A 13,365-nucleotide genomic window follows, 5' to 3' on the forward strand; every position below is an offset into this window, starting at 1 on the left:
ATCCTTAGGGTGTAGATAAAGCCCTAGTATTGGTCAAGGTATGAGAAAACCAACCTTTGTTTGTTGTATGCTATACATGCTTGATTTTCTTGCATGGAAATCCTTGTTTGTTGCATGTGTAAATTATTATGGTTATGATTATATGTTGTTATTGTTGGCTAAATGTATGTGTATGTTTGATGATAGGGTTTATGTTATGTTTGTGTTAGGTTTTTCCTATGAAAGTATGTATATTTTATTGGATTATCTCATGATAATATGTATTGATTCTAATGGAGGATAAATGTATGTTGTTTGGGGGTTTTACCATATAAAGATATGTTATAAAGAGTGGTATGATAATCATATGCAATATGTTGGGTTTGTTTGAGTTGTAATCTGCATAATGATGAGTTTTGGATGATTCGAGTGATGCAACATGTGTATTAGGGTCTATTCATAAGGGTATATGAGGTTTGAATGCATGCATGATGTGTTAGGTATGTTCCCTCGTGGTCTAGGGTTGATGCATGTGTGTTTTAAACACTTAAATTCTATCTAGGATGTGTTTTGATTCGATAGGAATCAATTATCATTCGTTATAATCGATTATGTACGCATTGATGTTGAGTTTGGTTTATGAATAATCAACTATCAAGGATGATAATTGATTATCCTAATATGAAAATTTGATGTGCTAAAGCCACTAGAATAATTAATTATCACTAGTGATAATCGATTATCACAGTATATTTTTGTGGAATTGTGAACTTCTTGGAAATAATTAATTATCACTTATGATAATCGATTATCCCAGTATATTTTTGTTAAAAATGACAAATTTGATGAAGAATGAATGTATAAAAAGCTTAGGAGCTGTAGAACGTGGTGACAATCAAATATGAGATTAATGGTTATGTTTAGGGCCATTTTTGACTTGTATTTGAGATTGGAGCATGAGTAAGTGTTGGGATGTATCTGAATGTGTGGTTGATGAACATAAGAGTGAAGGATATGTCTACTTGTATCTAGTAAATCCTGATACTATTTATGGAAAAGGGATGAATGTTCTCTTTGGCAAATAGTTGTGGAAAAGATAATGATGTTTGAGTATTGAACCTTCCTTGTGTGGGGGTGATGGTATTTTTCTTGTCCTTGTATAGTGGAAAGGCATGTTCCTAAGTTGGATTGCAGGACTATTCGAGCATATCTACAAGGGAGGCTACAGATGGTTTGTAGGAGTTATTACAGGCAAGTGAGGTGGGGTACAGAAATGAGACTAATTCTTTCCACTATGGTGTTTATGATATTGTGGTGCTCATGGTGTGGTTCATGATGGTGTTAGTCATGATGGAGCTACATGTGTTGATGATCGTAATAAAGATGATACTCTAGAGGATGTTATGTTAATAGTGATGGTATCATGTGGTGTAGTTAGCATAGGTGTTGATGAGCGGATAGACCAATGGTCTATGTGTGATATGTTAGTGATGACATCAATGGTTAAAGATCAAAGATCGAGGATCAAGGATAGAGAGTCAGGGATCGAGGATCGAGTAATTCATTATGATTGAATTGTTTATGTTATAGGAGGATTAAGAATTATATTGTTATTACTACTATGTTTAGGTGTTTGTTTATGGTTCATATAATCAGTGTGTTTATATCTTGTTATTATGACTGTTTTAATGGTAGTTTATCCTATACGTGTGTGTGTTTGTGAAAATGAATTATAGGCGATGATCGTATAATGTATTATATGTGAGCATATGCTATTGTAGATGTTCAAGAAGCATGATAAATGCGAGAGATGATGGGGAAAGATTCGAGTTTCTTTAAAAGTTCTTTTGGTATAGACTTTTGAGACAATGTAATTCAAAGTTATCTTTATTCCTTTGTTGTTTTCATTATTTTTGAATAATGTAATTGAATAAGATTTTTGAAATTATTAAATTTGATTTGTTTTTGCAAGTTTAAATATTGAGGTTTTTTAAACATATGATTTTGCGTTATAAGAAATTTTAAAGTATATGATTTTTGCAATAACCCATGACACTCTGAAATTTTGAGCGTTTCACATAATTCAACCCCTCCTCTGTTATAGTGTTTTCCTATAATTTCATGGTTTCTTCCAATTGACTTTTGTTGTTGCCATGTGCTTGTATGTGGTGCATTTATATGAATTATTATGATGCTTTTGCCACAAGATTTTATGTATGAAATGTTATTTCCTTTGGTGATAAATGATTATTGTTATGTATCCTTTGTTCTTATTCGAACAGCACACTATACATTTATTTGCTATGCTTCTGTGTGTGTTTGTGTTATGCGGAAACTTAGATAGGAAGGCAAATGTTTTGTAGAAGCTTCAGAGATTTCGTAGATCTACGAGAGGGGAAATAGAATTTCGAGAAGATATTTCAATGTGTATTTTAAAGAAATTATATTAAGTTTTAATAGAATTATATTTTATTTCTAAAAAAAAAATTCAAGGCTTTATGTATACTTATACAACTTGTAAATATTTATTTAACCTTGTATTTTGTATGAAATCAATTTAATTAAGAAATTCTCTTCTGAATTTAATAATTAACTTAAAGTTTATTTGTAAGTGAAATCAATTGAAAAAATTTTAGTCCTTGAGACTTGTGACATCCAAATTAGGGATGTTATCTACAACCTCAAAACTTCTTCTCCAAGCTTCTCACGGTACACAACTCCCTCCCGGTCTCTTCACATCTCTCCTCCCAATGTTACACTCTCTCACGTTTCTATACTCTCTAATAATTCTATCCCATTTCCCCAATCCCTCTTTATGTACTTATTCACCAAGAAACAAACCCTAACCCCTAAATATATCTTCCTTGTCAGTTTCTGTTATAACCATATCTATCTTATGCCCAAACTCAAATTCCTTTAAAACAACATAAATGTGGACCCATGCACATACACAAACAAACAAAAGACCAAAAATTATTGTCCCTGGCAAGTTTGAACCCTGGGCCATGAAATCATAAACACATATCCTAACTTAGACTAAAAACTTTTCTTTGAATAATATACACGTAAATACTTATATAAATCATATAAACCACACACATACTATTAAATTATAAATTAATTTATTTATTTCATTTTATTATTTTTCATTATTATATATTATTATTTTATTATTTTTTTGAGTTAAAAAGAAAATTATATTCTGAATTTTGAAATGCACTTTTTATTTTACATTTCATATGGTATAATTCAAAAAAACAAATTTTATATTTTGAAACTGAAATATATATTTCGGAATTGAAAATGAAAAGAAGTTGAAATTGGAACTTTAAAGTACGGTGCAGGAAAACATTACGGAGGTGGAGGAAGAAAATCCCCCTAAAAGGGCCGCGGTGTTCTCTTAACCTAGGAATTGGGAGATGGGCACCCGCAGCGAAACAAAGATCAAGGGAGGAGAATAGCTTAAACTGGAAAACGAGAGAAGACACGAAAGGTTAGGAAGGAGTTTCTTTCTTTCTTTTTCTTTCTTTTTCTTTCTTTTTTCTTTTTTATTATTAATCATCCTTAGGGCATCGAAAAGCTTGATAGGTAATTTTGCTTGAACATTAACTTTATCTTTACTGTAAGCATTCTGTCAAAGTCCATACACTACCGCACCAATGGTTGGAAAGAAAAGGGATTGGAAGAGATTCTACGGCTCTGTACAGTGGTCATGCATTACGACATTTGCAGAGAAGAAAAGTTGGAATTAGGTGCTTAGTCATGTATAAGAATGTTGCTGATGTTTTGATACAAGGGGTCTAAATTGAGATGATTTTTATTATTGGTCTTTCGTTTCAAGCACTTAGTATTCAATGGGTATAAGTATATTACGCCTGTTATGATAAAGCTTATTATACATGAATGGGAAAAGGAATAGTAATTTGTCTTTTATTATGAATGAGCTCATGTGATGCAGTCCAGTTTAGTATTTTGATTCTCTAATACGTGTTTGGTTTTTTCCCCTCATTTGAGCTGTTGATGTTACAAGGCCCTGGCTAGTATCTGTTTATTTTTATATTTTTATTGATTTCAATTTTTTTGTTGTTCATGTAGTGGACAGTTGCTGTGCTTCACTTTCCTGCCATGTCAATTGATTCAAGTTTCACTGCATCTGAAAAATACGAAAGAGTAGGTCCTGATTACTTTGGGTATTACTCTTCTGAAATTGCAAATCTATTGTCGCAAGACGAGGATGCATTTCCTGTTTCTGACAAAATCTCCGAGTTACCTAAAAGTAAATATGAAGAGGGAAGAAAAAAGAGTTTAGTCAATCAGGGTGATAATTCTAGTCCGCTATATACTAATGGTGTTGGAGCTGGGCTTTCAGACTTTAGAAAGGACAGATTAAAATCCCTTCTCAGACAGAGTGTCAATTCTCTTTCATCTGAAGTTGATGAGGTACATTAAGCATCTTGAACCTTCTTTTTATTTCTCGATCTTGGAGCTGTGATGACTCAGTGCTTTAACTACTTTTATAAGTAGAACTCACGGGTTTGATTTTTGTACATTTCAAACAATCTTGATGATATTATATTCCCATTGATCGTGTTTTTTTTTCTTTATTTCCCATTCGATCATTTATTAAGAGGGGTCTTTTATTAAGATTTTTAATTTATGATCCTTCCTATGAGAATCACATGATATAGATCAATCGGCGATATAGCTCAATTTGTACCAACCACAGCATGAAAGATTGGGATGCAATTTTTAAAGGACAATCACCATCCAGGCTACCTATTCTCCTTCCTTTGATTCCCTTCACCTCGAAATCCCAAATGACTACATGATATCGATGAAGGATTTAATTTGGGAAATTCTAACTGTGAATATTTGATTATTTCTATTCAATTTATTCTCATGGCTTCCATTTCAAAATTTATGCATGTGGTTTATCTACTTCAATTAGTACGTGATTTACTATATTGAGGAAATCTAAGGTATTTAGACACGATCTGATTGTTTAACTGAAAAGCAGATGGTAGAGCCAGTTGTTGCGGCATATCATTTGCAATCCAGGATAAAATGTAAATCAGACTCCTTGAATTGTAGAGTGAATGCATATGATGATTTAGTGCAAGGTCCTAGTAAAAGGATAAAGGTGTCCTCATCTTCATCTTCAGACCTGTTACTTCCACAAACTTCTAACGTCAATCTCCAATGCAGTACCAAGGTATAATTTTTATCCAAGGTTTGATTTGATATGGCCTTTTGTTTGCTTTACCCTTTTAAAATCATAAAATCTTTGTTGGATAAATATTTGTGCTTACCATTGTTGGGGACTCCTCTCCATTTCCTTTGTGCTTTTCCAATAAGCCTAAAGTATTTTAATAATAAAAAAGATGACATATTTATTGAGAATTGACCACTAAGCTTCAACATTTAACCTATTTAGCATGGTTATCTGTTAGGTTTCTTGGAGACAAGAAACCAAATTTCAAATTCAGTTTAAGAAATTATCACACAAATCTTACTACACAATGTATGATCACACTGTAATTAGAAAAAACATAATACAAAAAAATCCAACATTTTCCAAGGGAAGAAAATCCCTTCTACACAAAACAAGCCCTATTCTAAAATGAAAAGACGCACCTCTATAGGAGGAACACTTTCTTCCTTAAACCTCACCTTACAAGCCGGTTTTGTGAGGTTGAGTTAGGCTTAAAGTCCACTACTTAACATTTTCCGATTATTGTTAAGTGTTTTGTAACTTGTAATTTGAACCTTTTTTCTAACATACACCTTAAAAGTCTTACCAATACCCTCTGAATTCTGAACAACCTTGTCCTCAAGGTGAAAATCTAGAAATTGATTGCAAATGGTCCTTATTTTCTCATTCTTTAGGCTCCTCTTCCTCTTCATTCTCCCCCAAAATTAACACTCGAAGGTTCTTATCAGGATATTTATGACTAGGACTGTATGGTCCTCCACATATGCCCTCTTCTCTTTGCTTAATATATTCAGGGTAGGGTAAATTCTGCCATCCCCTTGTTCCATTTTCTCCTGGATGCGAACTACTCACCTTAGACTTTAAGGTTACTCCCCCTCCATCTCTTCTAGCCATGCTAATATGACTAGAACTCTTTGATTCGGTTTGAGTCCCTTTCAATGTTTCTACCTGAGTTACTTCTAGTTGTCCTCTCACCAGACCTTTCATCACTAGAAACTCCTTCCACTTCTCCTTTTTGCAGCCAATTTTTCAAACACTGATGCTCTATCCCTTACTCCAAACCTTTTCATTAATGCTTTCATCAATCCCCTCATGAAGGATTTTTGGTTTTCTTCCTCCAAAATCTGAACCAATGACGGGCTCCACCTTGCATACTAATGAAGGCCAATTTATTTCGCTCCTTGGGTGAAACTTCCTTGACTTCAATTTTTTTTTTAACTCTAGATATCCACCCAATTGGATTCCCTCCCTCAAACGAAGGAAGTTCCACTTTTTTCATCCACCCTGTTGGTATTCTCTTTGTCCTCCACCCATTCATCATCAATCTCTTCTCTTCTTCCCACTCTATCCCCGTTTACAAAAACCTGGACTTCCTTCAAACCCATTTTCAATATTTTTAAGTCTGGCATAACATCTTGTATCATATCATTGAGACTTTGAAAGCTGGCTCTAGATTCCTCCCTCATTTCCTTAATTACCCTCTCTACTGTGCTCACTCTACTCTCCATGACTCTCTTGGTGTTTTTGATCCGGCAGGTCGTTTAACACCCTAAATTTCAAGTGTCACGAAAATGTAGTAATTGACATGTTTTCTTTTTTTAAAAACCATTAATATGCCAACTTAATTCTTGTAAAATTCTTGTAGTACACATTATAAAATAATACCGGAAAAATGTATGAGATGAATTCAATTTCATAATTGGCATTACATTGCCTCAAAAGAATAAAATCTTATTAACAAATGAATTAACCAAGATTCACATTTTCTGATCTTCCCCATCCTCTCGTCATTTCTACATAACATCCATAACATTTGCATTATCAAATTTTCCCATATAATAGAAAAACTAGAATTACACAATGATTGAGATCTTTTAGGAAAGATAGATTTAACATGTTTTCTTAGTTGACATGACTCACATTCTAAGGTCTGGAGACCACCAAGTTTAGGACATATCTTTTTTAATTTGGACAAATGAGGATGGTTAAACCGATCATGTAACATTTTAGGACTAAGAGCTGCAACACAGGATATCCGTGGACGTGATTCAAAATGTTATAAACCTTTGGCTTCATATCCTTCTCTAATCTGTCTTCTCGAGCCACTCTTCTATAACAAAAGATTTTGAATAAAATGTTATTGAACAATTTAACATTTTGGTTAACTGGCTTAAGGAAATTAAATAGAAAGGACAATTAGGGACAAAATGGGTAGATTTCAAATTTAGAAAGGAAGACAGAGAGACTTGACTAACTCCCTTTGAACAAGTTTTAGAGCCATTTGTACAGGTAATGAAATGAGGTTTTTCTTGGAAGGAAAGGGTTGAGAACAAGGAGTTATTACCAGAGATGTGATCAAAAACACTCGAGTCAATTATCCATGAATTTTGACCTTCTATGGATTGAGAAATGTAGGCAACCATGATAGATGGTTCCACTGGTTCATGGGCTTCTTGAGATTTAGGCGTTGAGACACGAAGAAGGCGTGTGGTCAAGGTTTTCATGGAAAGGACCTCATGATCGGTCAGAAGTTGATCTCTGATACGATCAAAGTCGGGATGTAAAGCACATAGAACCATTGCCATATAATATTTGTCAAGCTTCTTCTTGATGTCCTCCTAAGATTCGACTTCCAAGAAGATTCTCAGCTCTTCCACAACTGCTTGGGTTTCAATCATGAAGGAAAGCATATCATGGTCTGCCATTTTGGGACATGCTAGCTTGTTTGTCGTATCATAGAGACACTGAATATTGTTAGCATATGTTTTGAGCTTTCTTCCAAAAAGAGTGACATGTTTTGAAAGCTCTAAGAGATATCAAAAGTTGTGGTTCTATAGATTGCAACAACAAGGCACACAATTGGAAATCTGCTTGTTTCCATTGTTTAGTTTTTTAAGCAGGATTCTGGCTTCCATTTTGCTCAAGGTGGTCATAATGTTCTCGGCCAAGGAATCACATTTCCATGGCAACAAACCAAGATAGATAATTTTTTCCATTTAGCTTGTTGGAAATAATTGAGAGACATCCGGATAATGAAAGAACACTTTTAGATGCCATTTTTGATAAAAAGAGGTGATGGGCACAACAACAAGGAACCAGAAAACCCTAGGGGTTTTCTTCAACACAGAGAGAGGGGGTTCGACGAGTAGAGGGCAGCACATGAACAACATGCGCCTGTTCGTGGCACACAAAGATGATGTGTGTGGCGGCGCGTGGAGGAGAACTGGACTCTGGCACCGATGGGGTTGGTCATTGCTAGAGAGATGAACTAGATCCGGTGGTAGCTGAACGAAACTGCGATGGTGGACGGTGAACGGCGATGGATGGTGACAGACAATGATGAAACAACAAGAATAGTGGTTGACAGTGTTGAAGAGCTTCAAACAGTAGTAGATAGTTACTGGACAACCGTGAACAGTGGCAAACGACACCGAACAGACGCATAATAATTAATGCTGGTGGATAAGGTGGAACAAAAACCATAGCAGGATCGACTTGCTATGATACCAACTTGAGATTAAAATAGATAAAATATATTTCTAGAGGGCTTAAGAGATTCTTCTCACTATCTTCTATTTATAATGAAAATACAAGAGTACATGGAATATTAAGGGATTGCACTAGACACCTAGGTACAAAACTAGGTATGATTAATAAATTATCTAGCATTCTGCATGCCGCTTAGGCTTAATGATGATACATAGATGTAATTATTCTAACACGTATATGTAATAGCTTGGGATACATCATATATGATGAACAAAATAGAATTCTTGAAGACATTTCAAGGAACTAGGTCAAGCACAAAGCACACAACACCTAGCAATAAATTCTATTAGAGATAATTTATTCTAACAAATCCATCTCTTTTTGAATTTTTAGATTAGTGATGATGTTCAATTCCTACTAAAGAATGATAGTGTGGAGGTTGCGGAGATGGTGAAGAAACATTCCAATGAACTCTCTAAAACAGTAATTTTTCTTGAACTTTTGTCATTCCAAAGTTGCTATCAAGTTGTGTTTGGTAATATTCCTGGAAATCACATTTCTTACTAAAAATATGTTTGGGGAATCATATTTCGTCGGAAATATATATTTTGTTAATTATGTTTCTTGGGAAAGTGATAAATATGTTTGATATGTCTAAAATATTCTCAGGAATGAGACGTACTTATAAAAAAATTCCCTTTCCTGAAATCTTGGATTTCCACCCTTTCACGAGGAAGTTTTAGTAAAAAGCTTAATTTAAACAGAATTAAATATGTTTTTAGTTCTTGATCTTTGACACAAAATTGAAAATCCTTTCTATTTGAAACTTTAATACATTTTGGTCTCTTATTTTAAAAATGAATTGATATAATTCTTTTAGTTCAATTACATTAAATTTTTTTGATGTGTCTAACGCGTTTTATGCTAGCGTTTGTTTATACTGTTTGACACATTTTCTTCAATATTAATTTGGGAAACGTGTTTGACACGTAAAAGTTTTTTAACATAATTGGGTTAAAATGACTATATCCATTAATTTATAAAGTTTGGAGACCAAAATGTATCAAAGTTTTGAACAGGAACAAATTCTAATTTCGCATCAAAGTTCACGGACTAAAAACATTTAACCCATTTAAAAAAAGTTCCAACTAATGTTGGATTCTTGTAAACAAATTTTAAAATTGTCACACGAAAATAGGAATACTTCAATCTAACACCACCTTTATGTTTGTATGATTATGAAAATCAGAGTAACTATGATACTGAAGCATTTGTTGTACATTATATAATATGTTTATCTAATTTTTGTTTAATGTTTACTCTTAGCTAGGGTATATGGAAGAAAAACTTGAGTTCCTTCTGGATACTATAATGCTCAAGTGCAGGTATTTTTTTATTACTGTTATACGAATATTTAGAGGAATAATAACTACTTAGAAGAAAGTAGTGACTATTAGTATTTTGAAATTTGAATGTGTCTCTTAGAAGAAAGAACTTAAATAGCTGAATATATTGTTTTATTCCTTTATAATATCTGTTATCAGAAGATATTATTCTGTTTACTGTACTGATTGCTTTTTCTCAATATAAATAAAGTATTCTTACTGTCTCATAAACATAGTTTAACTCAGTATTTCTCTCTTCCTTGGAGTTTAACCTATAATCTAGAGTCCTTTTTAAAATCGTGTTGGCTCGATAGTCTCACTGTCTCCGGAGGTGTTCCTTTATTTTTTTTTTTTGCAAACTTTTCTCCCAGGTTCGCTTTCATAGTTTCCTGGGCTGACATTCATAACTCAATCCCACAAAATCGACTTGTAGGGGAAAGTTTGCACCCACTTATAAACTATGAACTGGCCTTATCTCTAGTCGATGTGAGATTTCCAACACACCCCCTCATGTCGAGGTATAAGCGTGGGATTAATCATATTTAATGGGTGGTTTGATAGCGGCCCGTAGGAGGTGGAACAATATGTCTAGCAAACAACAAATTATCGTTAAGATAGGCTCTAACCATGACTCTGATACCATGTTAGAACTGGACTTTAAGCCTAACTCAATCCCACAAAACTGGCTTGTAAGGTGAGGTTTGCATCTCACTTATATATTATAATTAAGCATTATCTCTAGTCGATGTGGGACTTCCAACACATCCCTTCACGCCGAGGTATAGACATCTCGTGTATGATAGTAGAAATTGGGTAGTCTGATAACGGCCTGATAGCGAATGGAATAGAAATGCCCAAGAAACAAGAAATGTCGCTAGGATAGACTCTAACCACGACTCTGATACCATATTAGAAGGTAGACTTTAAGCCTAATTCAACCCCACAAAACTGACTTGTAGGATTAGGTTTGCACCCGTTTATAAACTATGAATTGGCCTTATCTCTAGTCGATGTGGGATTTTCAACACTTTTTTGTATCAAAAAGAGGGTTATTTATATTGAGAAATAAGATATCTCAAAACCTTATTACTATTATTTTTTTTAATCTTAAGCAATAGCCATATCATCACTAACGTTTACCATCTTAGTGTAACCTTTAGGGGTTCTTATTTACCAATAATTGATATCAGGAAAAACAAAAGATATTTTTGAATAGGTTGAAAAGAACAATGGATAGGAGATAAATCTCTCCCGAGGGTTTCCCTTTCCCAAACTATTTCTCCTTTGACAAAGAATCAAGTCTCAATTTACGACGACAACCAATATCCTTACATCCTTCCATTGATTTAACTCTTTCACACCCTAGCCAACTAATTAGTATCCAAACTATATAACTAACTCCCTGTTTCACAGAAACTTCATATCAAGTGGCTCATTGTTGTGGGGCTAAAGAGAGTTTTTCCCTCTTTTGATATTTTTTGTCCAAAGAATATTGTCCAAATTGGTATGGGCTTCCTCTTCATCTAATGCTCTATATTAGACTCGTCTTTATCTTTTAGAATTCTCTCCCCCTGAAATGGAACTGACAAAGATTCACTTGGTTTCGTGAAAAGTGACACCCGTAGAGACCAATGTTAGACTTTGAAAATTATAAAACTTGTACCTCTTATACACATTTGTGCGCTAAGATCGAACTTGCATGGTGAGGACTATAAGAATGAGCAATGCTATCTATATACACAAATCTTCATGACATGGTGAACTTGACATGGGCAGGGTTTCCACCACGTATATACATGATTTTGCCCATGTCAGTTGTTGATATCTCTAACATTTCCCATGCTAATGAATCTATAGAAACATGGTTTACGACAGATTGAGTCACTCTGATGTAATTGCGAATACTGTCATATTCACAATTCTGTAGTTGAATTACTAGATGAAAAATGCTCCCAAAAAAAATACAAAATTTATATTTCTGGTCATTTGTTTTTCATTTTTGTTGTACTCAATCTTTTTGTTTTCGTTCATTACAAAATCAGACATGATTTGGGGATTCAAGTGACCTCCAAAACCTTCTGCCTACTCTGTTAATCCTTTTCTCCTTTGATGTTTAGTTTGAACCAGACATTCTTACACAACTATATTTTCACTCCTATATACAGGTCCATGACCCTTGCTGAGAAACAACAGCTACAGTGTTTAATTCAGAAGCTACCAGCAAGAAATCTTGTTCGTGTAGTGGAGTTACTTCGTCGAAATACGCCAGCAGAAAAACAAAGTTGTGATGAAGTAATTGTTGATCTCGAAACAGAGGTAGTACTCTAATTGGGTGTGTATCATTGGGTGTGTATATAATGTAAAATTTATTATCTTATCTGCATACTATGTTTCATGATTACAGACTTGATCAGCATTATAAGATGTTCACCCTGTTGATTTGCTGCAGGATAATGCTTCACTCTGGAGACTGTATTACTATGTTGAAGCTGTTGACAAAGCCAAAAGTCTTTCTTGTAGCATAGTGGACTAGTTTTGTAAATGCTTTTGAAAGCCTTAGCCTTATTGATAGTTCCTCATAACTCATTCTGATCTCGTATTTCCAGAGTATACAGATTTTTAAACTCTCTCTTTCGGCTATATATAGGATTTAGTGTCTTTTACCCTGACCTGACATTTCTAAGCATCGTCCGAGATTGTTATAGCAAAAGCTGGACTGTTTCTTCCTGCACCTACCTTTTTCTTCCTGCACCTAAATAAACACAAATACTAAATTACTCATTAAAATTATAATTAAAATAATAGAAAGGTAAAAATTATCTCTACACCATTTTTTTAATGTATTTCGGATAGTACCGTCAAAAAGATATTTATGTTGAATTGTATAATCTAGAATATATTAAAAACGCATTGTATAATCTAGAATATATTAAAAAAAGTTAATGTAATCCGAAAGTTTCTTTGGATTTAGAAATATTTAAATTTCATAATTTGGAATATATTTTAAAAACTTGCATTATGAAATATACATTGAAGAAGTATTTTCTAGATTTAAAAATATTATTTAGATAGTTTGGAATACTTTTTGTATGGTATGTGACCAAAGAATTTATTACTCTATCAGTTAAATATAAACTTGATATTGTATACTAATATCCTATGGGGAGTATATGTTCAATGTCGAATACTTTGTGAAGGATAAATTACCTACACGAAAACATCGATGGGGTCGAATAAAACCGAAGATTAAATGTGATGGTCGAATAAAACCGAAGATTAAATGTCATCCGAAGATAAGTG

At 33.7% G+C, this 13,365-nt stretch overlaps 1 protein-coding gene across 4 annotated transcripts; it reads left to right on the plus strand.

Moving 5' to 3' along the window:
• The first annotated feature begins 3,287 nt into the window (after positions 1-3,287).
• On the plus strand, positions 3,288-12,796 carry LOC124822872 (uncharacterized). 4 transcript variants are annotated; one of them, XM_047294947.2, is made up of 7 exons: positions 3,289-3,472; positions 4,075-4,419; positions 4,997-5,191; positions 9,074-9,163; positions 10,007-10,065; positions 12,231-12,381; positions 12,515-12,796. In XM_047294947.2, the coding sequence occupies exons 2-7, from the start codon at positions 4,105-4,107 to the stop codon at positions 12,596-12,598; spliced, it is 894 nt and encodes a 297-aa protein (XP_047150903.1). In that variant the 5' UTR covers positions 3,289-3,472; positions 4,075-4,104; the 3' UTR covers positions 12,599-12,796. The 4 variants fall into 4 exon arrangements, with proteins under 4 accessions (XP_047150906.1, XP_047150903.1, XP_047150905.1 ...); XM_047294949.2 differs by lacking the exon at positions 3,289-3,472 and adding an exon at positions 3,473-3,567; XM_047294948.2 differs by lacking the exon at positions 3,289-3,472 and adding an exon at positions 3,578-3,731.
• The last annotated feature ends 569 nt before the right edge of the window (positions 12,797-13,365 follow it).

This window comes from Vigna umbellata, chromosome 5 (assembly GCF_029865625.1).
Source record: "Vigna umbellata cultivar VRB3 chromosome 5, Vumbellata_1.0, whole genome shotgun sequence".
Lineage (NCBI taxonomy): Eukaryota > Viridiplantae > Streptophyta > Magnoliopsida > Fabales > Fabaceae > Vigna > Vigna umbellata.